The sequence below is a fragment of the Solanum verrucosum genome, unplaced genomic scaffold, assembly GCF_900185275.1.
Source record: "Solanum verrucosum unplaced genomic scaffold, falcon-dt-bn FXZP01000009.1, whole genome shotgun sequence".
Classification (NCBI taxonomy): Eukaryota; Viridiplantae; Streptophyta; class Magnoliopsida; order Solanales; family Solanaceae; genus Solanum; species Solanum verrucosum.
Window position 1 is genome coordinate 5,310,242 of NW_026020231.1, and position 26,228 is coordinate 5,336,469.

General features: G+C 36.6%; 4 protein-coding genes and 1 non-coding gene across 5 annotated transcripts; 2 read left to right on the forward strand and 3 right to left on the reverse strand.

Moving 5' to 3' along the window:
• Window positions 1-1,719: 1,719 nt before the first annotated feature.
• TRNAD-GUC (transfer RNA aspartic acid (anticodon GUC)) lies at window positions 1,720-1,791 on the forward strand. Its single transcript has one exon. It is a non-coding gene; the product is annotated as a tRNA-Asp (tRNA).
• Window positions 1,792-2,466: 675 nt separating this feature from the next.
• On the reverse strand, window positions 2,467-6,059 carry LOC125832128 (uncharacterized). The gene has a single exon (XM_049511270.1). It carries the CDS (start codon window positions 5,689-5,691, stop codon window positions 2,536-2,538), a length of 3,156 nt encoding a protein of 1,051 aa, XP_049367227.1. The 5' UTR covers window positions 5,692-6,059; the 3' UTR covers window positions 2,467-2,535.
• Window positions 6,060-8,229: 2,170 nt separating this feature from the next.
• On the reverse strand, window positions 8,230-9,760 carry LOC125832142 (molybdate transporter 2-like). Its single transcript, XM_049511289.1, has one exon. It carries the CDS (start codon window positions 9,742-9,744, stop codon window positions 8,362-8,364), a length of 1,383 nt encoding a protein of 460 aa, XP_049367246.1. The 5' UTR covers window positions 9,745-9,760; the 3' UTR covers window positions 8,230-8,361.
• Window positions 9,761-17,160: 7,400 nt separating this feature from the next.
• LOC125832130 (uncharacterized) lies at window positions 17,161-20,767 on the forward strand. Its single transcript, XM_049511272.1, has 7 exons — window positions 17,161-17,360; window positions 17,902-18,017; window positions 18,116-18,234; window positions 18,368-18,530; window positions 18,621-18,847; window positions 18,975-19,293; window positions 19,399-20,767. Exons 1-7 carry the CDS (start codon window positions 17,202-17,204, stop codon window positions 20,735-20,737), a joined length of 2,442 nt encoding a protein of 813 aa, XP_049367229.1. The 5' UTR covers window positions 17,161-17,201; the 3' UTR covers window positions 20,738-20,767.
• Window positions 20,768-21,259: 492 nt separating this feature from the next.
• LOC125832129 (pentatricopeptide repeat-containing protein At1g15510, chloroplastic) lies at window positions 21,260-24,554 on the reverse strand. Its single transcript, XM_049511271.1, has one exon. It carries the CDS (start codon window positions 24,409-24,411, stop codon window positions 21,781-21,783), a length of 2,631 nt encoding a protein of 876 aa, XP_049367228.1. The 5' UTR covers window positions 24,412-24,554; the 3' UTR covers window positions 21,260-21,780.
• Window positions 24,555-26,228: the final 1,674 nt, after the last annotated feature.

Genomic DNA, 26,228 nt, shown 5'->3' on the forward strand with positions numbered 1-26,228 from the left:
CTTTAGGTCAGCAGATTCGTCTTAATTCATTATTTCGATCTAGAACATAATTTTTATATGTAGAGTTCTATCATAGATATGAACATTTAACTTTAAAAACATATTTGGATTTAATATTAAAAATCTTAAAAACTAAATGATAAGATATGTACAAATAATCTTTAATAGATAATAACAAAGAAATTAGACATACATATATTGTATAACACATTGGACAAAATGAAGGGTTCCCATAGAAATGGGGCGCTTACTAGTACTAGAGGATAAGTTAAAGGTCAATCAATCATATACATCATTCAAAAAAAAAAGGAGATGCAAACAAGGAACAAGGTGTGTTGGCACTTCTGTTGCGCGCGGTGGGTGGATAGAGGAAAGATAGATGAGTTTGAATATTAGGGCACTCTGCCCCAGTTACAGTTACAACATCGCTTGACTAAACACAAAGTTTATCCTTAATAAAGTTACTTTAATACTTATTTTTATGGTTATCAAATTACTTATTAAAATCACTTTAATAATTACATTTTGTTGACTTTTCTTCACAATAAAGTGTCATGTGGGGACATTGAATAAATAGTAATTAGAAGACATAAGACGAAACATGTTTTTAGTGATGTTACGTTACAACTTACCAAATACAAAGACGAGGACAAGATTAAATAGATTAGATCAAACATTACGACGGCATAGCGGCAAATCAATCTTTCTTAAAAAATAATAGCTGAACCAAACATCAAACATAGAAGAAAACAAAAGCCCACCATCGTAATGAGAAACATTAGTCATTCTAATGTATTATTACGGCGTACAAGTCGGTGTGTGTTTGTGTGTACCTCAACAAGTGATGTTGTGCTAACACCGTACCCACTCTTAAAGATAGCTATAGAGATGGCAGACACTCCCATATCCCTCCAACATACTAGTAGTGATTCCCTTAAGAAATCATGTGCCTTTTTTCTCTCCACAAAATATAATATATGCCAAACCCCAAACCAAAAAACACCTTTGTCTTCACACATGCAAATTTTATTTTTTTTGTAAAGATAATGTTAAGTCTTGATTGGACCGTGAGAGTTGCGTTCTCAATTATTCCTGCCCCTTCTGTAGGATGAAAAATCAAGTGGCACTAGATCATATTCAGGTGAAATAATATTGGATATATATATGACAACTTTCAATAATTCAATATGGGTATACCAGTATGTTATATATGTATACAAGAGTAATTTACTTGTATAGTAGATTGAGGTAACAAGTAAGATTTATCATAAGGTCACTTAATTAATAACTAATACCGCATTTCGATTGAAAATCATTGATTTTCTTCTCCTATTCGAAAAAACCTTTTTGTTTCTTTCCAAGTTTCTGATATACACTTTTGGCAATTTGATCAAGGTTATGTGACTTTGAATTTTTTTTTCATTATGAGTAAAAATATTTCCTATCGAAGGCAATATTAATTTTGAAGATTAATTAAGAGATATTTGATGAAGAATATAGAGGAGTACTTCATCCCACTGTAACCTTTCGTAGTAATTAAATTATATAAGAGACCAATACAACTTATTAATTAAAAGAAAACAAAAATAGATACTAATTGGTTTCTTCAGTGATTAGATTGTATATTGTCACATCGTTTTGTCATGTGATTTTGTTGTATTTAAATCATTGAAAAAGTCATACCAATTTAAGTAACATACTCGATTACTTAACAACAAAGTCGTTGTAGTATAGTGGTAAGTATTCCCGCCTGTCACGCGGGTGACCCGGGTTCGATCCCCGGCAGCGGCGCACTTTTTTATTTTTTGCCGTGCCTAAAAGTGCCCAAATAATGCTTGGTGATCTATTGGCCACTTTTGGTAAAAAAATTCAAGATTGTTTACTACATTTTTGGTTAAAATTGTGACAATCTTTCTTGTCCCATCTGAGCATTAGTCCTAGCTAAGTCGCACTGCTCTGAGATCCATTACAAAGTTTTCATTTTTAGTGCTCTTGCATGAAGTAAGGTATTCCAGTAACAGTAATCTTCACATGTTCCTTAATGTGCCTAACAGAACAAATCTATTAGACATCATGGGCACTAAGCTAATCTATGTTGCTCGGATTCTTCAAAAATTGTCACCGAGAGAGTGGTCTGAGCAACATAGAAGCTAATAATATTTGGAAAGGGCCTACGATAACATGATTATCAAGAACCATTTCATGGTCAAAGAACAAATCTATTAGACATCATGGGCACTAAGCTAATCTATGTTGCTCGGATTCTTCAAAAATTGTCACCGAGAGAGTGGTCTGAGCAACATAGAAGCTAATAATATTTGGAAAGGGCCTACGATAACATGATTATCAAGAACCATTTCATGGTCAAAGACCAGTAAGAATCTTTGTTAAATTATTGGAACATCTCATGCATGATGGACTCTTTAAGTAAATTATATACCTCATTATCAGACAGGTAAAAACATATTTCAGAAAAGAAACAATTCCACAAGAAACTGCTCAAAATGTACATACAACAAGTCAGTAAGATCTCAGTCAGTCGACATCCCGGTTTTTGACACCCGAGGTAAGTTCAGCTTCAGCAGAAGGTAACCTCTCATAAACTCGGGACCCAACTGGTAGAAGCTTAATCTTGCCCAGTCTAAGTGTTTGGCTAAGCTTCTCATAGTTCCACCTCTGCTGAATATACACAACAACTCCCAGTACAACTGCAGCCACTGGTATGGCAATGTCTCCAAACTTGGTGTAAAAATCAAACCTGGGGTTCACAAACTCGTATTCTTCGGAGAAATAGGGATTGGGAACAGGAGATCTGATGTAATCATACACATGAGGCAGAAGTCTAACGGACGTAAGTCCAATATAATATAGCTTCCTAAGTGGTTTGCAATGGATTTGCCAAACAAGGTTGCCTATCACTTGAGGAAGCAAAAAGAAATCTTGAATCAAACCCATGTACTCCTCCAATTCAGTTTCCCATTCCCTCAAGGTGTGGAAATTTCCAGTGGAATCTATGTAACGTTCAGCATGAAGAGGTTTCTGGCTTGTATTATAGGAGTGGATAAACAGAACAATCATATATCCAACAGCATGTATTACCAGTGTACTGAGAAGTACCCACTTGTCACTTGGAACACGATGTGGTTCAAGAGGGCTCCTTGCCAATAATCTGATACGGGATCTCCACACCTTTTGGCTGAGCCTCGCTGTTACTAAAAAGGCAACAAGCACAAGAACCTTGACAGTATAATCAATCAGACGAATCCACTGGCTGTTGTCAAGATCATAAGACGGAGTCTCATTGATTTCAGAACCCATCATTTTGAACAAAGCCTCTGCACCTGTGATCAAAGGCAGTCCGTAGCCAAGAGCTTGGACACCTAGCATGGCAAGCGAGACATACGGAACTGATTCCGCATTATCTCTGATGTAAATTAGTTGGCTGAGAATGCAAAAGATCGCCAGAGAGAGTGTCAAGATGCGGAGGATGCCCTCTACTCCCCTACGGGAAAGAATGTCTTCTCGCTGCTTCCTGTACATAATGGGGAATGTTTGAATGTTTACGGGATTAAAATAGAGAGGATCATCCTCAGGTCTTTGAGAGGATACATAGATTTTAGCTGTTGGATTGACCAACCAACGAGCAGTGGTTGGTGGGTATGTTATAACCACCTCAATCAGACAATCCAATCCAGCCTCAAGGTCCATACTTTCTGATAGTATTTTCCAGGAGGCTCTAACATCCCTGCAACCAATGAGGTACATCTTTCCAACATGTGGATCATACAGTCCCTCTACAAAAAGCAATGAGATGTTATTGTATGACGTCCCAATGAGACTAAGTTGAGCAGAAACATTTAAGAGAAGCTGTTTTTCTGTGTATTCAGCCTTGGCATGATAAGAATTCTCTTTTTCACCGATGGAACCGTTTGTCAGAGGCCCAAACATTGGACCAAGAGAAAGAATCTCCATTTCAATTTCAACTCTTTGGTTAGCTGAGCCAGCAATTTGATCTGCAACTGCTGATGTGTGAAGGGAGAGATCCTCAGAAAGAATCGAAAGGCTGACAGGAAAAGAATCTGCATCCTCCAGTTTTGGGAATGTCAACAGTGATTTCTTAAACATTGAACCAAGGGTAAAGGGCTCATTTTTTTCAAGGACTGTAGCAGCTGCATTGATTTTTGAGTACTTGTAGTATGGAAGAGAAGCAGTATATTGATCCCACAGCTCAACAGGGCGGATCAGTTTCTCAAATGATAAAGGAAAGTAACGCCTACTGCTTCCATCAATACTGGAAAAATGACCAATAATTATGCTCCTTTGTGTTATAGAAAAGGAGAGCGAAACATACAAGCAGATTCGAGAATCACAGTTGCTGTCTTCTGCACCAACTACTCCATGGCAACCAACCATACAAAGCTGTCCACTGGAAGATTTCCAGATTCCCTCAGCAGAAAGAGTCATGTTATTAAGCCCAGTCCTTTGTGCTGCAGTGAACTGATTCTCCAATGGAGAAATCACTCTAAACACAGAAGAGACCCTAGAAGAAGTGACATTATCTTTTACAGATATTGTATCACATCGAACATCCTGAAGGACAAGCTTGACGTCCTTAAAACCCCCATCCGTGGCATTTATCTCCTTGTCCGATCTGAATGGACCCAATTGACTGCAAAAATCATCTGTACCGTTGCATTTCCAGTTCGGAACAACTATTAAGGCTTCTTGATGAGTGAATCTTTGAAGAATATAGCAGAAGTCAAGCCCTCTATATGTATTTATCTCAGTACTCAGACTATCTTTGTACGGATATGGATCACAAGCTTTTGACACAAACTTTTCAGAGCCAAATTCGTACTTTGAAGAAGTTCCCAGCCAAGAAGACATATGAACTTCATCAAAGTACTTAAAACTCGTCTTTGGGTTTAAGCTTTTCATGGTTCCAAGAATAGCTCTATTTGCGAGTGTATTTGTTCTAGGATAATGAAGCACCAGCAAAATTCGATCATCTTGCATAAGAGGTGGCTGATTAGTATAACCAGATTCCTTTACCCACTGCCATGGATCAGTTGACTCTTGCTGACGAGAAGGCAACATCGTTGTCCCTAACAAACACATGACTCTTTCCCCTTGATTTTTCTTCGATTCCATGTATACTCCTTCAAAAGTCACCGAAAGCTGGGAATGACCGGGCCAAATGTCAAAATGAGGACTTCTCTCGTATGGTTTACTTGAAAACAAGCCATCTAGGGTGATACCGATCTGCAATACCCCACTAACACTCACAGATGTCTTAGACAGATGAGCACGATCAACATTCGTAACCCAAAAAGAAACTAAGTTCAACGGAGATCGAAGATCCGATGATCTGTTTGCAAGATCTCTATCATCAAAAGGCATTATTGAAGCAGCCCCATTAGACACTTGCCACCAATCTCCATTCAGAAAACTTAATTCATGTTTTATGCTATAGATTCTGTTATCATCAGGTTCCAATTCAGAAGCAGAAGCTAAAACAAAAGCACATTCTTTTTTGACTTCATCAGTTCTTTCGTATTTGTAAGGCATAGAAGTTCTAGTCCTAGGTCCTAACTCACCATCTACCACATAAGAATGAACAAAACCAACAGACAGCAACATCAACCAGATAACAATACTAGCCATTGTCCAAAAAGAAGCAAAAAAAGACATTTCCCCTAACCCCCCTTAAATCAAGATTCTTCAAGTATTAGTGGAAAACAGAGAAATTCATGACTAACCCTTTTTAGAATTAAGATTGAACTTGCTAAAATCGAAATCAAAACAGTAAAAACAAACTTGGGAACTTATCAAAATCAAGTCTTTGAGATAGGAATTAGTGAATCTTGATGAAGAAATAGCAAGGTGCACTTACCTGGTAACTCAAATCTTCATAGAAAGAGAGAAATAGAACAGAGAATAAAAAGGGAGAATGATGATCAATTTGAGAAAAAAGAGAGAAGTTGGTGCTTTGATTTTGATAATTAGGGTAAGTAGAGAGAGTAAGGTGTGAAGTTGAAGTCAAGGCAGCTGATGATGGCGACACTGTTGATGTTTAGTCAAATATTTCTTACAAACTACTCCCTCTATATCATTTTATATATCACATTTTTACTTTGTACTTGCATTAAGAAATGATGTAACTTTATCCTTTTATCCTTATTTAATGTTTTCATAAGTCAACTTTATAATAAATGATGAATACATTTTCAAGATTAATTAATTATTCTATTAAGGGTATAATAGATAAAATATGATAATTTATCCATAAATTTTATAAAATGACAAGTATTATGGTCCAACTATTTATAGAAAGGGATGACAAATAAAATGAGACGGAGGGAATATGTGCCAACTCCTCTAATCTCTGTTTTTATTTACTTAATAATATTTTGGTCGGAAAAGAACCAAAATAGTTGCTTAATTAATAAACCAGATCTCAATTAATCAATTTAACTTGATTTTCAGAGGATTACTCTTGAACTACTCACTCAGTTGAGTTTTGGTTGTTCACACTAGAGAGTGCACACACTTTAAAAAAAAAAGAAATAGAAAAAGAAAACTAATATGTTAGAGTGGACAAGTAAAAGGAATTTTTTAATATATTGAATGAGTAAAAATGAATAATAATTTTCTTGTAATTATTCAAACTTATCACTTATTATGTTGGGAGTCACAATAAATGAAGATGATAGTATGCTTTTTTAAAAAGAATCATATTTTTCTTCGACAGGTTTAGAGGTTAAGAGGGATTCCTTCAAACAAATATTTTTAGTGCAAGTATTATCAATTTGGTAGGAGAAAATGAGATTAGTTAAGAGTAATAAAAGAAGTGATTTTTTTTAAAAAAGAAATAGATTTGAATCTTAGATGGGTGGCCCATGTGAGCTTCATCAGAATCTTAGATGGGTGCATATACAGTCTCGAAGAAAATATTAAACAAATCTGATTTGTCTCCTCCATTTTTTCCATGTTTTGCTTGAGGTCGTGCATATGAGATAGCTCAGTGGCGGATTCAGAAATTTTATTCCATGGGTGCTCAATTATTTTTAATTTGAGAATTGCTATATAAAGTGGGTGCTTAGTTAATAAATTTGAATGAATTATTAGATATTACAAACAAATATTAGTGTTTATTGCAAAAAGCAAGTACCCATAATCCATAACATACATCCGCCACTGACATAGATTAAATTTAGTGGCTATAATTGATCAAAGTAAATTCTTATAACCACAAGCATATTTATGAATCACTTCCATCAGAGTCACTCTAGTCTTAATGAACCAACCATGCATAGCTTCTCAAAGGAAGTAGCCATTGTTTTTTTAAAAATAAATGGTTGTTTCAAAGATGTTGCTCATGAAAGATGCAGTTTTGTATAGGAATGACTGCTCTCAAGACAGCAGAAACAGTCACATAGCTTTGTTTCTGTACTCAAGAGCTTATTGTCATGACCAGCCACTTTGCACGGAGTGTTAGTTGCAGTCTAAGTCCGTGACATTATATATAGAATCTTTCACTTCAGTCTCCCAGTCTAGGATGAACAATAGTTCCTGATTCTTACAAATTGCATCATGCTATGGCACTTTGAAACTACACCAATGTCAAATGCTTCTGTCATTGTGCAAATTCATCTTGACACATGGATTTCAAAGCTATAGATACCTGCTGTTAGATACAAAATAGTAATTCGAGTCATAGCTCAGCTTTGAAATAATATGGACGTTGTCTTATTTTAGCGTCTGATTTTCTAGTTAGATTTCTCTCTCAAAAGTCACCCGCTCGTTAGCCAAGTGAATCAGCATGAGAAAATCACTTTATCGTCCCGTTCTGTGTACATTTCACAGGAGAAACCATTTTTTTCATACCAAGAGTCGAGCCAAGATTTTAAAACAGTGTACACAACTACTAAATCACCTAGAGAGGCTCAGATTGCTACATTATGTTTAAATACTCTACTATTCAGAGAGTGTTATATATAGTTGGAAGACAATCTTCCCTAACTCAAACAAAATGTCTTTCCTGATTCTTCCTCACCTTAGACCAATCTTTTAATTCGATTTCATTTATGAGTTCAGGTCCTTTCCTTTAGTCAGGACCAAACAACAACCACATCGCCTCCTAATTGGTATAGTCACACATTCTGCAAACAAGATCCATGTATAGCAAACAGATATCGAAGAAATACATAATCTTTCTTCTTTTTTTGGTTGATTTTATCAAAGATATATATATATAGCTTATGAAGGATAGTAAACAAGCGAGTTTGTACTGATACAATCATGCTAGGAATAGATATACAGAGTTAGCAAATGAACATAAATAATGTCTTCTGAAACATGTTACGGATTGAGACTAGTTTCATCGTTTGATCTCCCAAAGCAACTATCAAAGCAGTCCAATTCCCTCAACTTCAACAGCAAAAACAGCACAATACCACACCCAAATCCCAATGCTGCACTGGACCCCGTCAATGAAACAGCAGCACAAACCAACATAACAAAAGATTCTTCCTTTGAGTTCATATCCCTTGAAGCCATAGCCAATTCAATCCCAGCAAACAACAGAAGCACCCCAAGTATCCCAATAGGAAACTGATTCAAAATCCTCACAAATGAACTCCCAAATACCAAACCAAGAACCAATTTCCCCAATCCAAGAAACGCCACCGATGCACCACTCCTCCCACCAAATCTGTACTGTCCAGCCAGCCCCCCTGCCCCGTGGCAACACGGCATTGCCCCAAACCAAGAACCAACCAAATTCATTAACCCAACACTCACGGAGACTCTAGTAGCAGACACTTCCTTCTCCGGGAACAAATCAGCTGACAATTTACACACAGCGATCACCGAATTCAATACGGATAACGGAATCTGAGGAATCGCTCCCCGGAGAAATCCGGTTTTCCAATCTTCCCATGTGATTTTCAAAATGTGAATTTTTGATGGGCCAAATTTAATATCGTGAATGATTGAAGGATCACGAACAAAACAGAGGATCAATCCCAGTAAAAACACTATAAGAGCTGCCGGGATTGCTGATAGTGTTCGTAATCTACGCCGAACGTTCCTGTCTTCATCTTCATCTTCATCGTCCTCAACAACTTCGCCGGAGCCGGTAACGAGTATAAGAAAAGACACACAAGTGAGAGCCAGAATAACGCCGTCAAGGCCAAGCCACGAACGTGGGGAGGTGGCGCTAGCCTTTGTAGAGGTAAAATCTTGGTTATAACGGATGTATTTGATAGCAGAGAAGGCAAAAGCGAGGCCCTGAGAAAGCTGAACGCCGCGAACAACAGGAAGGGGAATAAAGCGGTAGAAGAAGGACATGAGTCCGGTGACTCCAAGGAATAAAAGTGTGCCGGCGGTGCATATTCCGGCGGCGGCGATTTGGGGAACAGTGAGATGAGGTATTTCAGAGACGGCGACGGCAGCAATAGATTTCATGGGCTGAACAGGCATAGGGATTCCGAAAATAGCACCGGTGATGATGTTGTAGAATGCAGTGAAGATAAGGGTAGTGCTGAGGTCAAGATTACTGACTAAAGTGAGTGCTAAGACAATGGGGATGTAGGTGCCTAAATCGCCGACGGAGCCACCAAGTTCGGAGAGTAAGGAGGTTTTCAGGCGGAGAGAGCCGGTGAATGGAAGGGCGGAAAGGCGGCTGCGCCACCAGTTGCGGCGGAGGAGGGGAGTAGTTTGGTCAGAAGTTTGCTCTGCCATTTTTTGCCTGTGGGAGTTGGCAGGGGAGGGGAGGGACCTATCAGTGATCACAAATGATGAAAAGAAAGTGAAGATTAAATTTTTTCTAATATACACTCCCTTTATATTATATTATATAGTAATTTGAATAATTCAAGATTTAAAAAATAATTTATAAATGGGTTATATTGAACTTGTAAATAAAAATGTAATTTGATAGGTGACACAAATATTATGGTATGTTTAAAACCGCAGAGGGAAGGTAGTTTCCTAACTTAAACTCATTCATCATTTTAGAAACGTTTCAAGTGGTGAAGGTTGGAACTGTTTGTGTGAAGATGCCGTTGATATTCGAATCTGTGATAGCAGTTGATGTTTGATCTACGAGAGCACAAACAAATATCTGTGCAAAATAAGTGTAGAATTTAAGTTGGAGATAAGGAAGGAGTCATGAGAAGTACTAGTGTCGTGCTATTATTACTAATCTAAGGGAGTATGAAAGTGACCTCCCACAGGCCGCAATCATCTCTTCACTACACCAAAAGGCAAATCATATTTGGTAAAATTTGAAAGGTGCTTTTTCTTCTAGAACCTGTTGAATTTTTATCAAGGGGATGGTTGGTTGATTTATTATTTAATAATTTTATGGATGAGTAGGATCGAGTTTATAATTTAAAAACTGCAAAAGGGAGTGAGACAAATACAATTTAAAAAGCTAGCTGTCAAAGTTATTAGGGGTCGTTTTAGGGTGTATAAAGACGAGAAAATGACATAAATGGTCCCTAAACTATCATAGTAAGTCTAAAATAGTTCTTAAACTATACACTTAACATAAATAGTCCCTTAACTATCTACAATCTTGTCAAGTTTGGTCTGTATCTACTTTTTATAGACACCGTTAACAAACTTCGTAATTCAGCTACTCTCTCTTAATTTTCTTTTTTCCTCTTCTTTTCTTCATTGACGCTGTTATAGTAAAGAAAACCTTGTCAAGTTTGGTGTTGTTTTTGTGCAGTTTGGGGTAGCTTGGTGATGTTTTTTGGTGCAGTTTTTGTGCTATTTTTTATGCAGTTTGCAGCTGATTTTTGATGCTCGAGTGTTTTTGGTGCAAATTTTTCATAGTCTGATGTAGTAGTTTGGTATTGATATTTTAATGGTTTGATGTTGTTGTCTAGTGTTGTGTTATGTACAGTTTTCATGCTGATTTTTTGGCATTTTAGAGTTGCAATTTGATTCAACTCAAATAAAATAACGACCAACACACAATTACAGTAAGACAATGAAGAAAAGAATCGGACAAAATAAAGTGAAGAAATAGTGAGATAATAGAGCAAAGAAGTGGCAAAAAAAAAGTCAGGAGATAGAGATTAAATTAGAATAACAAGTTTTTTTTTTTATTTATAAAAAGTAGCTATAGATCAAACTTGACAAGATTGTAGATAGTTAAAGGACTATATTCGTTAACAGTATAGTTAAGGGACTATTTTAGACCTAGTGTAATAGTTTAGGGACCATTTATGTCATTTACTCGTATAAAGACAATGTCAAATTGAATGTATTAGTACTATTTGCATTAATTATACATTGTTTGATTTACATAAAAATATTTATTTATAAAGATATCTTTGTATTATTAATACTATAGATTTCCATATATTGGTAATGCACACCTTAATACACAATAAAGAGGTCGTTTGATAGAGTGTATTGAAAAAAAATAATGCATGCATTAGCCTTGTGTATTACTAGTACCTTGTATGATACTCTTTTTCAACCTATGTATAACTACACGCTATAGTGTATTAAGGTGTGCATTGCTAATACCATGGATCTCTAGGTATTAGCAATGCAATGATTTTAATGCATGCATTAGCATGATTATAAAGTCAATTGCCCCTCAAAATCTTTTTACATCTTTTTCACCATAGTAGTGGAGGATATCTTTGTAAATTTATATTTTACGCAATGCATACTATTTTTTTATGCATAAAAATAATCTTGTATATAATTAATGCAAGCATAATCAATACATGTATTGCTAATGCAAATATTACTATGCAAACATTAGTTATACATAGCATAAAAAAATATACAAAACAAATTATAATTAAAACACGTAGTTAATTATTTTTGCTAATACGTTCTACTAAACAACCTCTAAATACTTTTGTCAAGGAAAAGAAAATCAAAGGAAAAAGGAAACATGAAATTGGTAGGATCCGAGGAAATCCCAAGCCCACATACGGAGTAGACTTTGGACTTGGAATTACGGGCATTGTCAAGTTCGACAATATTTGGGCTTGGATGGTCCAATTTGGTATATGGATAGTCAATCCGCCGACACTTGGACAGGTGCTAGTTGTGGATGAAATTCACAAATAACTATTTTTTGGAACACTAATTAAACTTAGGGAAAACTGTACAAATTGGATCTATTAAGCAATGTATTTATCTACGGATAAACAACACAAATTCCACTAGTTTAGTGCCTACTTACGTCTCTTCCCTTCAGTTTGCATAATTACAAGTTCTACTATATTTTTCACCTCGGATACATGTATCTATCGCGTCTAGATACATGCATCTGAGATCCATGTTAGTCAGATACATAACGTTAAGCTTATATAACTAAAGATTGTAACTGACAACCATAAATTAAGGAGGAATTCACGCTTGTAAAAATTACTCCCTTTGTCTCAATTTATGTGACTTACTTTCCTTTTTAGTCAGTCCCAAAAAGAATGACACATTTCTATATTAAGTAACAATTTCAATATAAAATATTTATTTTACCCTTAATGAAATGATTTACAGTCACACAAATTTCTATCATTTGTTTTGGACCACAAGTTTTAAAAGTCTTCATTTCTTTCTTAAACTCCGTGCCGAGTCAAACTACCTCATATAAAATGGGACTAAGGGAGTATGAAATATTTTGACGTATCACAACTTCAAAAAATTATTAAAATTCTGTTATTATTTTTTTGGAGATTCAACAAACTTTACACTTCGTCTTCTTGAATAATTTCATATTTTATAAATTCAGTAGTTCAGATACATAGTGTGAAACTATTATAAATACACTGCCTAAATAATTCAGATACATTTTCTAACTTGTTTAAGATACATTATGATATAAGGCAGTTCAGATACAAAAGTTTTTTTTTCTATTGTATCACATATAGTTTGGTGTATCTGTGTCAGATACACTATTTAACATATTTCATTTAAACTGTATATGAGATAATTCAAATACATTAAACTAATAAGTATGACACATATACATGTTATATATGTAAGTAATTCTGATACATTATAAAACATGTGTAATATATGAATTAATTAATTGTTGGATACATCCCCTTGTATCTGATATAACACAAGATTCAAAAGCCATAGAATCTTAATTAATACCGATACTTCTTAGATATATATGTATCTGATAAATAACATTGCTATATATTAGATACAAAAATTGAAAAATAACTATATTAGATATATGCAATTGTATTTGATATAACACAAAATCGAGATTGTAAGATAAATACATAAAGTACAATGTGAATTATGAATAGATCTTGCATTTTTTTTTTACATAAATATTTGAAACACCATCTTGCTCGACTTGTATATCTGAGTTTTCAGATGTGATCCTAGGCCTGTTCTTCAGAACGGAATCTGGATCCCACCTTTCGGAACCTGTGATGTGGTTAGGTTCCACTTGGAAGAGCCAGAATATAAGATGACTCTACCTGTAGAATCTAGATTTATAGTTCCTTTGTGCCATACAATCAACGTTTCTGTGCTTGTTGAATGCAACGATACAAATTAAGTTGTGTGCATTATCATGAAGTCCATTTTTTATAATACAAATCGAACAACATATCAAACTTTAGCTTATGAGTATCTTGACTTCTCCTCTCTTATGTGCTTGTTTGTATCGGTTGTTCGGACAACATGGATGATTTAGTGAAGAAGATTTATGATGAAGAAGGAAGAAATAAAGAGAATGGGGAGATGAACTTGGAATAATAGATTGATGATGACGGAAGACAGAGTATGCAGATGTGATGGAAAACGTGACGGGTGGGGGGGAGATATACTGTTGGCATAGGAATTTGAGGGACAATTGTTAATCTACCTTTAATTAAGGAGTCATAATTTTAAGATAATTATTCAATATCATATTTAAGGGATTTGTTGTAACACCGCGACTTTTAAAAACATCTAAATTAACTCGTATCTTTGTGGAAAGACTAGGAGGGTGAAGTAATAAATTAAAAATGATGTGTTATGTGATATTTTAAGTGTTCAAGTGTGGTATCTCAAGTTTTGAAGTTAGGTAAGTGATAAATAAAAGTTGGCGAAAGTTACCGTAAATTTCTTTTTAAGAATTTGTCTGAAATTTGAGTCAAATGTCTCGAACGTTTTCTCCCAATCTACTAAGAGTTATGGTCCCCGCAAACTATGAAATCGAAGGTCTACGAGTCTAGTTTCCAACGCATCAAACCGTTTGTTCATACGACTTCAGAATAGAGAGATATTCGTATTTTCATAGGACTGCGCAAGCTGGCACGTGAGGTGGGGCCCTAAGTCGGTGGAATGATACATATATCTTCTCCTTCGACTTTTTTCACAATTTTTAAGCTGAAAATCAGAGAAATTAGAGAAACCCATTTCTAGGATAAAGTGAAATATAGATTTTCTCAACTTAAGTCCTTGATGAAAGTTGTTCTACGCGTTGGGCTCATCATCGTGGTATAATTTGTTTTATCGATTGCGTAGCATATCACATTTTAGTGTTGGGACAGCAATGGTTTGGATATATTTGAAGGTTTTAAAGCATATTACGACCTTAAGATCAAGGTAAGACCCTTTTTTCATCGACTCTAGCTTTTATAAGCAGCAAATAGCAATTTGCGACGGAAATACATATATTTTATCGTATTGTCATGGTATCTTTTATTTTTGTGTGTTGATTATGGTCCTACCTTGTTGTAGTATCGAGAGAGTGTTGAGTAAAAGTCATTAGGCCACGTGAATTTAGCGAAAAAGGTATGTTAAGGCTATTCCCTACTTACGACATGTTTCCTTAAAGTTTAGAAGCAATGTATTTGGGTTGTTATCCTTGATATACTTGTAGCCGTGATTGTTGATTGTTGGCTGCTCGAGTTGATATAATCCTCCCTTGTCAGGATTCTTATTCAGTTAGCAGTGTCCCTTTGTTGGACATGACTTAGAGGCTATTTGTATAAGTTACTTATAACTAAATTGCTCGCCTTTAGCGGTTGGATTGTTATTATTGCCGTTGGGACTATTGTGGTTAGCTGCAGGAATATGATATATGCCTAGAAGGGCTATGTTCTGCCTACAGGGATATATGGATGTCTAACAAGACTATATTGACGCCTAAGAAGGCTATGTGCTTCCTACAGGGCCATATTGTTGCCTAAGAGGGCTATGAGTTGTCTATAAGCTACGTTGATGCCTAAGGGAGCTATGTGCTACCTAAGGGGCTATATTAATGCCTTAGAGGGCTATGTGACTGCCTACGGGGCTAGGGGACTACTGATAGGGGTATATAGGCTGATTGGCACCTTCCGGGCTTATGGGGGCCTGAGTAGGTGGTCTTGTGTGCTTTTTTTACCTGCCGATCTTATGGGGGCTTGGTTAGGTTGTTGTTTTATTATTTTTGATAAGTTTAGATTTAGGAGTAGATCAGTACACTTATCTTAGCCTTGATTTATTTATTGGATTATTCTAGTATATCAGGATACCTCATCATAGTATATTGTCTTTCATACTCTGTACATTATTTTGTACTGACTCCCCATGGCCTTGGGGGCGCTGCATTCATGCATGCAGGTCCTGACAGACGACTGAGTAGACCTTCTCAGTAACAGGATTGACTTTTATCTGGTTGGCTAGCCCCTTTCCTCCGGAGCTGCCAGAGTTGGGAGGTTTGTTACTTTTTGTTGTATATATCTTTATGGGTAGGCTGGGGCCATGTCCCACCAATCTTTACTACTCTTAGAGGCTTGCAGACTAGTGTGTGGGGTTTATAGCTACGTATGGCCATGCTGGCCTATGTTGTTGGTTTGTGGAAGCTTGTGAGCTGTTTGATGTATTGTATTGATATATACCTGCTTTTAGTTTTGGTATAGATATCATGGTGGCCTCGACGGCCCAATTAGGACTTCTGTGCTAGTTGACTATTTATTTATATGATCTCCTGGGAGTAGCTGTTTCTTTTATAGATCAGTTGACAGGGGCCTTGCCGGCCGATGACTTAGTTTTAAGCCGAGATATACTTGTTTGATTTCTTGATTGCGTGTAGCTGTCATGCGCTAGTAGCAAATGGTTCAGCAGGGTCGGCTCGGGCCTGAGTTTTGGCATTAGGAGCCAGTTGCGCTCCTCGAGTTTGGGGCGTGACATTTGTGTATCTGATTTAACTTTTTAAAATATATGGTATAATTATTAAAAAGTGGTATTATGAGTAATATTTTTAAACTATAGATAAAATATATGGTATTTAAGTATGTCTAATTATGTAGTTTTTCCTTTATCTAAATTAGATCCAATCCAATATATTTAGTCTGATTGGATCCATGTCCTAAACTATTTACTTGTCTGCTTCCTGGTTCTATTCACTGAATCACTACTTCATTATCCTTGATACTATTAGAGTATAGTAATTGAATAGTTTTTTCATTGAAATACCAACTCTAATGGTATTACGGAGTAACTGAATAGTATTTTCACTGAAGCACCGCTTCTTCCTCTCTGATACCATCAGAATATGTGTATATATACTTTGATGGTATCAAATAGTAAACATGGATTAATAGTTAAAAATAAGAGGCATGAAAGTAAGAGAGTAGCAAAAAGAAAATCATAAGACTAAATAATCAAAACTAAGAGATAAGTTTTTTTTTAAAGCAGAAAAAGAAAATAAGAGGAATCCCCCTCCTACAATGTGGGTACGACATCGAATTTAGCAAGAGCCTCAGATGTTTGTTGGCATGTACTTGATTTGTCGTACTAAAAAGGAACTTTTCACTTTGACTTTTTAGAAGGAGTAATACATTTGTTTCACTTGTTAGTTCGTTTTTAAACTTGTTCAAACTTAAATGATGACCTGTTCTGCAACGCTCCCTTTCATTGACCAAATTACCCTTCTGTAGATTACAAACATCTATCCAGCTCAGCTCATATCTGTACTTCATAAGGGTAATATTGTCTTTTTAAATATAGTCAAGACTTTTAAATGACAAACATCTGAACTTATATGGTAGAGCTGTTAATGTAGGCCAACATATCTAGCCGTTACAACTCTCCACCTTTTTAAAAATGACATGACCGTTGGTCTCTCCTTTTGTTTCATAAAAATCACCTAATCCTCTCTGCTCTGTTTTTCTGTTCAGTTCTGATTTTTTTCATTCTTCATTTTTTCTGCAAGAAACAGAGGCTCCCCTCTAATGGCTGGCGATCTTGTTTTTACCCCTGAAGAAATGGTGATTGATCAAGGTCTTGGATACCCAAAGGCCTATGCCAAGATCTGTAAAGATCGAAGTTTTGGCCCCTTCAGCCGCGGCCCTCCTTTCACTTTCACTCCATATGCTCTGCCACAACATGAGGTAACATAAAGACTCAAAAAAAATTTCCCAAGATTTAATAGTATTCGATGCGGAATTTGATTAAATCTATGTATGGATTTGCTTTATCTTGCTTGCTCTGGTTCACCATAAAGAATGGATTAATCTGTTTTCCTGGATTTTTAACACCACCTAGCACCCCCTTCCCCAAATTTGTGTTGAATTTATGGTAGACATGCTTTTCTTGCTTCTAATTGTGAATTTAGTTGCCACTAGCAGAAGTGGCGAATGTAAGATTTAATTTCGATGGGTTCAAATTTTAAGGATCTTAGCACTGAACTCGTTGAATTTTTGAAATTATGGATTCAGAATTTAATTTGAGTTATATTTCAGTGAGGGAAATACTGGTTTTTTCCTCTCTTTTTTTTCCAGAGTGGATATCATAGTTGAATTAAACCTTGTGAATTTGAATCCTTGATTTTCAAGTAGAAGCAGCCAAGTTTCAAATCACTTAACTGATCTTGGAAAACAATAATGTTTCATTTAGAACAAATGAACTTTAGCAGAATTTTGATTGGTATAGGTTTTGAGAGCCAAGGAATTGGATGACATGTTCCCTATCATTGATCCGAATGCACAACCAAACACAAAGACCAAGATTTTTATGTCTCTGTTGTGGAAGCAACTCAGCCACCTCGGGTAAGAATCCATTGTGATGCTATTCTGTTTATCCATACTGAATAACTAGGAAAAGCTTGAAAAGTCTTTCTCATTCTTGATTATGATTTGAACTCCAGGAATGCGGGATTTGATCCTGAAGTATTTCGAGTAGACTCGTATGGCAATGTTCTGTATTATCATGCTGATTCAGCTTCGCCTTTGGCATGGGAAATTGATCACTGGTTTCCTTGCTCCAGTAATTACTCATCATCCTTCATCTTTAACTTATCTACATTTTTACACTATCGTTCCCTGTATATAAGTTAAACTCTGAGGCACAGATGATCGTTGTGTGAGTACTGAATTTGTGTCTTTCGGTGAAATTGCAGGAGGAGGACTAACTGTTCCAAGCAATCTACGGATAATGCAGTGGCAAGCCTGTAAGAAAAAGAATAACAAGCTGGAATTCCTTATACCCTGGTGGGATCTGCAAGTTGGTATATCGATAAACCAGTTCTTGTCCATCTTTGCTATATCAAATTCAGATTTCAGGTCTGTTGCTGTGTATGTTTGTTGAGTGCATTTCCAGTTTCAAAGTGAATTTTTGCAACTGCTAGATTCTCATTGTGTCATTATTTTCAGGCGTAGAGCATTTTCCTGGTTGTTTTCTGAAGGTGAAAGTGAAGAATTGAATGCCTCACAAACTGTTGATTCACATGTTTTTCCTCAACATTTTGTTGAGTCGAAAGAAAAGATTGGCCTTGCTCCAGCAGCTGTTGTTTTATCTCGAAGGGAGTCTTTTGATTCTTCCTCAGCTCTGAAATCATTGGATATAAATAGGAGACCAAGATCAAACACTCCTATTGTTGGTTAGTTTCTAAAAAATCAAAGACCATAACCTGTTTTCTTGGTTTCAATGTCGTGTGAAACAAGTCATTGTTTCTTTGGTTTTTCCTTTTAATGAGCTTTGTTTTTTTGGTTTCTCTGTTGTGACAGCTTGTAAGAGATCAAAAACTGATCTGAAAGAAAATGAAGATCCAGGCATGGTAACCAATCCATACCAGGCTATTGTGATAGCTAGAGATTCTTTGAGACACAGAGAAGAGACAGCAAAGATGCAGGCAGAAATACAAAAATTAGATGATGAAGTAGGTGAATTGAAGCAGAAGACTGAGGAGGAGAAAGCAGCTGTACAAGATTTGGAGCTAATCCTAACAAAGAAAAGAAGGAGAGCTGAGAAGTGTCGACGACTAGCTGAGGCACAATCTTCTTATAAATCTATGCTTGAGAAGATGATTCGAGATGCCATGCACCAGTAAGATCTCTGGAATGACATGTCAACTAGAAAAATAGAAATCCATTTAGTGTGTGTGATTATATGCTCTTAGTCTCTTACTCTACTGGTTTATGTGATGTGCAGGAGTATTGTGTATAAAGAACAAGTGAGGTTGAATCAGGCAGCAGCTAATGCCCTTATGGCAAGACTCGAAGCTCAAAGAGCAATTTGTGATTCTGCAGAGAGAGACCTACACAGGAGATTCAAACAGAGAGATGAACTCGAGCAACAGATAAGACCTGAGTGGGACCAAACAAGAAAAAGATCAAGAATGGATGAATTTCTGGGTGGAGAGGGAGATGAGAAGACTCTTCTTCTTCTACCTGGCAGCTGCTCAAGGGCAGAATCAGAGAAAGATGATATAAGAGTTCTATGCTTGCCTGAGATGAACCCCAAGGACATTATGCATAAGGAGTTAAGAGTATTTTTGGAGGAAGAGCAGAAAGCATACGAGGCTAGACTATCTCTAAATGGAGGACAAGAGAAAGAAACTAATCACAGAATCAGCACGGGAATCCCCTCTGATCGCAGTAACAACGTTAATCTGCAGGCAAAGGATGAGGATCCAACAGATCAGAAGGTTCAAAACATAGAGATACAAGAAGAAGAAGAAGAGATAACATGCAACCGTGGGTTTCCCACTTTTCATGAAACTGAAAGACAGGAGGAGGACGAAGAGAGCAGACAGCAGCGTGGGAAAGGAAATGTTGAAAAATGGCTTCAGTTGCTTTTGGATAACTCTGAAGAACCTACCGACTTTGGTATTCAGACTGCTGAGGAGAATGATCGTGGTAAGAGATCCCTTAATGTAGGAGAAGATGAAACTAATGAGATTGATGGCACGATAACAAAACTGAATATCAAGTATCCACAAAAGGAGATGAAGATATCTGAATCTGAGGAGGCAGAAATAGCTGAGGATGTGAAACAGCCGCAGAAGGTGCAAATTCAAAAAGAAGCTGTCCAACAGGAAGAAGAAACAAAAAGAGAGGAAGTTGTTCAAATGGCAGCCAGGAAATCATTCTCAAACAGAGGAAATGGGAAAAGGGAAGAAAGAACTGAACTTAAAGGTCAAAATTTACTATGCAGGAATCCTCCTCCTTATAGTTTAATTCCAGAAAGGAGGGACAGTGATGTAGGTTCTGCTTCTAAGGGAGTAGGGAGATCTAGCAGCTGCGAAAGGACTGCAAGGAAGAGTGAAAAGGATAAGGAAAGGGAACTCTCGAGGTCTGACAGTGTTAGGTTGTTTAGGCGTATCCCATCCTCGCCATCTCTCCTTTTGAGTGGCATGAAAAAGAGAGTGGATTGCATGAGGAAGAAGCCATCAGTCATTGGTGATGATAGTGATGAAAGTCTGGTCGGAGGTAATATTGGCTTCATAAAATCATCCATCAAAACAATCAAGAGAGCAGTGAAGATGTAGTTTGCATATAGAATTAAATTTTCGTGTTACCACCAAACGAGTGTGTGAATGGTGCTTTGTGCTTGATTTCTTTGTACGCGATAGTGTACAATCTATTATTCTTTTGAAGGATTTGTAATAACAGCTTGTTGTTTGGTGTAAAGATTTCTAATAAAGTGACTAATATTGAATTCCCTTGGGAGTATGGAAGATGACATGTCCGGTTATGCTAAAAACCAAGGCAAAATCAGATTGTGCAGAAAAATAAGAGGAAAGATTTCTCGCACAACTCTTTCTGTCGACAATTTAAAAAAGAATAGCGGTTTGCTGGTCAGTGAAAACATTGACAACAAAAAATACATGACCTCAATGCTTTATTGTTGATCCATTGAGATCAGATACCACAGAGCTAACCAATAGTGAAATCATGTCTTTATGCACATCCATTATGTAGTGTAAACTTACCTTTTCTTAACTTTATTAACTTTTTTTCAGCAGACAATACAAAACATCCTTCTCCTTCGGACATTATATTTGAAGGAAAGGTTTATGAGAAACCAATGTTTGTTTTCATGACCCTTCAGGTTCATGCAGTTTCACAAGCAAGAACCTATACTATAATCTAGCCAAGCCTCCTCGCTGTATGAGCACCACAATCATACCACCACCAAGATATACATGTTTCTAAAACAACTTCGCTAAAGTAACCAAGAACTAGCCCCTATCTTCAAGTATGGGAGAAAGGTATGTGCTATATACAGTAAATAAGGCATCTCTACGATGAGTATTACAAAATTGTCTTTGACATTGTAAACATTTCACAATATTCTAGCTTTCGAGAGCATTACCATAGGGGAAACAAACATTCCTGCAGAAGGGCAGTTGATGTTATCTGCAGAAGCAACAGACGTGCAGTGCCGGGCTGTGGATGAGATTTTATCTGGGATAGCAACCTTGGGGTGTGTTGAGTACTCTATCCAGGAGCAAAAACACCTAGCTCTGCCCGTCACCACAAACAGATTCTATTTTGCCACTTGTGAATCAATTCTTTCTGCTTATGAATTTCAAGTTTCTCCCAAATAGTTTTCATCCCCACATGTGCATCTTCCATCCTTAAAATGGTGAAATTGCTCAGTATCTCTAACTGCAATCTCCCTCCGAACAACCTCAGAGATAAACTTGATTGTGTCGTGACAGCTCTTGCACATATAAAGATTCTTTGTGACCCAAATAGGTGTCCCTGGAGCCATATTTATAAGACCAAATGCAATAGCTAGTCTCTCACTGTGTCCACAAAAGATCTCGGCTTTTGAATCATTAACTTCATTTACTGTATATCTTTCTGATTTACTAGGATGTGCTGCCTTCATTTTTTCATAAAATCCTTCTAGAACTGCATTAATTTCCTTGCTTTGGGGGTGTAAGTTATCACCACTAAGAAATGCATGTACATTTCCCTTTACTTCTATCCAGCTGCAACCAGGATCAATAGTCAGTCCTTTTTCTATCATAATCTTCCTCAATCTTACAACTTCATCCCATCTACCATTGTCAGAATAGAAGTTGCAGAGGAGAACATAATATCCCACACCTCTCTCATCTGTTTCAAGAATGTGTCTAGCTGCTAGTTCTCCGAGTTCAACCTGCCTGTGGATCCTACACGAATTTAATAAAGCCCCCCAGATAGCGGAATCGGGTTTCACAGGCAATGATAGAATAAAATCATAAGCATCTTCCACTAGACCTGCACGGCCTAGCAGATCAACCACACAAGCATAATGCTTCAGATTCGGAACAATACAGTATTTACTCTCCATGCTATTCAAATAATCAAGGCCTTCAGTCACCAACCCAGATCTACTACAAGCACGTAACAGAGAAATGAAAGTAATTTCGTCTGGCTTTACTCTTGAACTTATCATTCCATCAAAAAGCTCGATTGCAAGTGCACCTTGCCCTCGCTGAGCATAGCCAGTCAGCAAGATATTCCAAGCAGTAACATCCTCTTTCTGCGTATTAAACAGATTCAGTGCTGGGGCCATCCTTCCACACCTCACGTAGAAGTCAAGGAGTGCATTGGGTAAAAAACCATGAAACTCCATTCCATTTCTCAATACATATGCATGTATTTCTTTACCACACATCAGTGCACCGATTCTAGAACATGCAGAGAGGACAGACATTAAGGTAACAGAATTAGGATCCTGATGACGTTTCATTTCTCTAAAAAAAATTAAAGCTTCCAAACTGCGATTATTTATCCGTAGACCAAGAATGATAGAAGTCCAAGATATGACGTTTTTATCCGGTATCCTGTGAAAAATTTCCAATGCCTTGTCAATACAGTTGCACTTTGAATACAAGTCGATCAGAGTGTTTGAGACAATCACGTAAGCTATAAGTCCTCTCCTTTCGGCTAGATGTTGAAGCTTAACACCCATTTCTAGAAGGCCTAATGAAGTACAGGCAGATAGAACAGAAGCTATAGTAATTTCATCCGGCATGACACCTTCTAGCTCCATCATTTTGTACGTCATAACGGCCTTCTCAGGAAACCCATTACTCTCATAACCCGAGATCATTGCAGTCCATGAAACTACATCTTTACTTTGTATCCTATCAAAGATCTTTTCTGCTTCCTCCCAGCTCCCAATGGCTGAATAAAGTTGAATGAGAGAGTTGTGCGCCGAAACATCACTATAAAATTCCATTCTTGACACATACCCGTGAAGTGCTCTCCCTAACCTCTCATCCCCAAGAGCCTCACAAGCTGAAATCACACTTGTCATGGTCATCAAATCCGGAAAAAAACCAAATTCCCGCATTGAGGAGAACAACACTAACCCCTCCAAAAACTCACCGTTCTCAAAGTAACCCGAAATCATAGCATTCCAGGAAATTCTATCTCTCTTAGACATTCCATCAAACAGCACTCTTGCACTGTAAACATCACCACACTTAACATACATTGTAATCAATGCATTAACGACATCGATTTCCGAATCATAGCTAAAACGTATTACATGAGCATGTATCTCCCTACCCATTCTCCAATCAGGCAAACCCCCGCAAGTCCTCAAGACACAGGGAAAAGTATAGACATCAGGCCTAATTCCAACCCACAACATCCGTTGATACAAATCTAAAGCCTCATCAAAATACCCATTTTTCGCATACCCACCAATCAAAACATTCCAAGAAAAAACATCCCTCTCCTCCATTTTCCCAAAAACGTACCAAGCATCACCCAAATTCCCCAACCTGACAAACATACTCAGCAAGGCATTTCCAAGCCTCAAGCTCAACTGGGTCATACAGTTGAGTATGCAAGAAAATACTTCACACGCCTCATTCGATGCTCTCTTGAATTCGCACAGCCTAGCTAAAGAAACAAAAGTGTCTTCTTCTATGGTGCCATGAAGGTCCTTTATTGACTTCAAGAACACAATTGCTTGTTCCAGCTGGCTGTGGAAGCATAATTGGATAAGATGGGAATTTGGGTCAGTGGTGGGAGTAGAGGTGGAGGAGGAACTGAGGATAGAATTTTGGTGGGGTTTTTTAAGGGAAAAAAGGTGGGATTTTTGGAAGATATGAGAGAAATTTAGAGATTTTGATGAATGGAGTTTAGAGAATTGAGGGTTTTGGGGGTCTAAAGGGAGAGATATTGTTGGGGTTTTAGCAGAGACCGCCGCCATATTGGGAGGTGTAGTAGAGAAGGAGCATGTCGGATTTTATTTTTTCCGGCGGGGTTTTAGGAGAATGTTTAAACGGCTATCAAACACCAGGGGTTTAGCCGATAAGAGATACTTTGAATATCCCCATACGACGTCGTTAAGAAATTGTTATTATAGTTCTATCATTTCTTCTTCTTTAAATTTAATTGGCCGTTTCATTTCAATTTAACAAGCATATTTATTACAGATTTTATAGGAAATTTCCTCTCAAACAATTTGTTGTTAGGCTAAGCAAACCCTAACAACAAATTGTTAGGGTTCAGATATGATAGTCTTTCTATAACATTTTCACGCTTGTCATAATAGAATATATAAGCAAAACAAGAGTCTGGAGCCAAAAGGGGGAAAAAAATTGTCAAAAATTCCAAAAGGGCATATCATATTTTTTTAAAACCAAAAAGGCAAAATTAGGAGCGATTTTCCTCTGACACATATTAACACCGTGTACTCCGTTAAAATAAAATCGCTGCCAGGGCAGCAATTTTCGTCCAATTTTTTTTCTTTTTTTTTTTCACTAAAATCACTGGTACAGCAGCGATTTTTTCACTCTAATTATTTTTCCTCCAACTAATATCGCTGCTATGGCAGCGTTTTCATAGAAAAAAAAATTGGCAGCATTTTTGTAAAAACTTTTTTTTGGAAAATCGCTGCCCTGGCAGAGTTTTGCTTAAATTTTATTTTATTTTTGAAAATCTTTTCTTAATTTTTTTTTTAAAGTTTTATGAAAGGACAATTATTTTTTAAAAAAATTGCTGATAGGGAGCCTGATTCCACCCAAAAATTTGGACTCGACGTAGAAATTATCAAAATGAGGCACGAACTTTAATCAGTGTCAAATTAAGCTGCCTTTTCAGCGATTTTTGTTAAAAAATTTATTTTTTAATAAAAACGTTGCCTTGTTTTCAAAACAAAAAAAAATTTAAGAAAAACGATTTTTAAAAAAAATAAAAATTGAAGAGAAATGAATTTTAAAAAAAGAAAAAAAATAAACTAAAAAGCTGCCAAGGTAGCAATTTTCAGCCATTTGGCAGCTTTTTATAAAAAATCTATATATATCGTGAAATCGCTACCTTGGCAGCGATTTTGGTGGAACTAGTTTTTTTAAAAAAAAAAAATCGCTGCCTTGGCAGCGATTTTTGTAGAAATATTCTTTTATTTTATTTTATTTTTTGAAATTTCTGTCAACATCTAAAATTTTTTTTTTTTTTAAATCGCTGCCCGTGCAACGTTTTTGTGATTTAAAAAAAATATATAATCTAAACATTTGTTGCACCTCACGCTCAGTTGAATAATCAGTAATATCATCTAAACCTTCAATATGCTCAATTAATTTATATGTTGACAATCTACTAACACCAGAAAAACAATCATTATCGGGTGACTATCCCGTTAATTCAAACATCATTTCTTGTCTACCAAAAACTCCTAAAGTATCAGCTCCATTTAAAATTATAGGACTACCATCTATTACCATTCTGAACAAAATTTCTACATCTTGTAAAGTTATGGTAGCCTCACCAGTTCGCATGTGAAAGGTATGTGTTTCTGGACGCCACCTTTCAATTAAAGCAGAAATTAATCTGTTGTCATACGGCACACATCCTACATCAAGAATTCATTTAAATCTACAATTTTTAAAATACCGATGAATGCGAGGATGTAAAGGATGATATTTTATATGTTGCCAAAATTCAACATTACCACGACGCGTATATAAGCAAAAATTCTCTTCTCTTAAGCTATCATTCCAAATTCCTTCGGAACGATAATGAACTTGA

Coding starts and splice junctions, on each gene's coding strand:
- LOC125832142 (XM_049511289.1), bottom strand. CDS start 9,744: ATGGCAGAGCAAACTTCTGACCAAACTACTCCCCTCCTCCGCCGCAAC.
- LOC125832130 (XM_049511272.1), top strand. CDS start 17,202: ATGGCTGGCGATCTTGTTTTTACCCCTGAAGAAATGGTGATTGATCAA. Junction 17,361..17,901: donor ATGCTCTGCCACAACATGAG/GTAACATAAAGA, acceptor TGATTGGTATAG/GTTTTGAGAGCCAAGGAATT. Junction 18,235..18,367: donor TCACTGGTTTCCTTGCTCCA/GTAATTACTCAT, acceptor GTGAAATTGCAG/GAGGAGGACTAACTGTTCCA.
- LOC125832128 (XM_049511270.1), bottom strand. CDS start 5,691: ATGTCTTTTTTTGCTTCTTTTTGGACAATGGCTAGTATTGTTATCTGG.
- LOC125832129 (XM_049511271.1), bottom strand. CDS start 24,411: ATGGCGGCGGTCTCTGCTAAAACCCCAACAATATCTCTCCCTTTAGAC.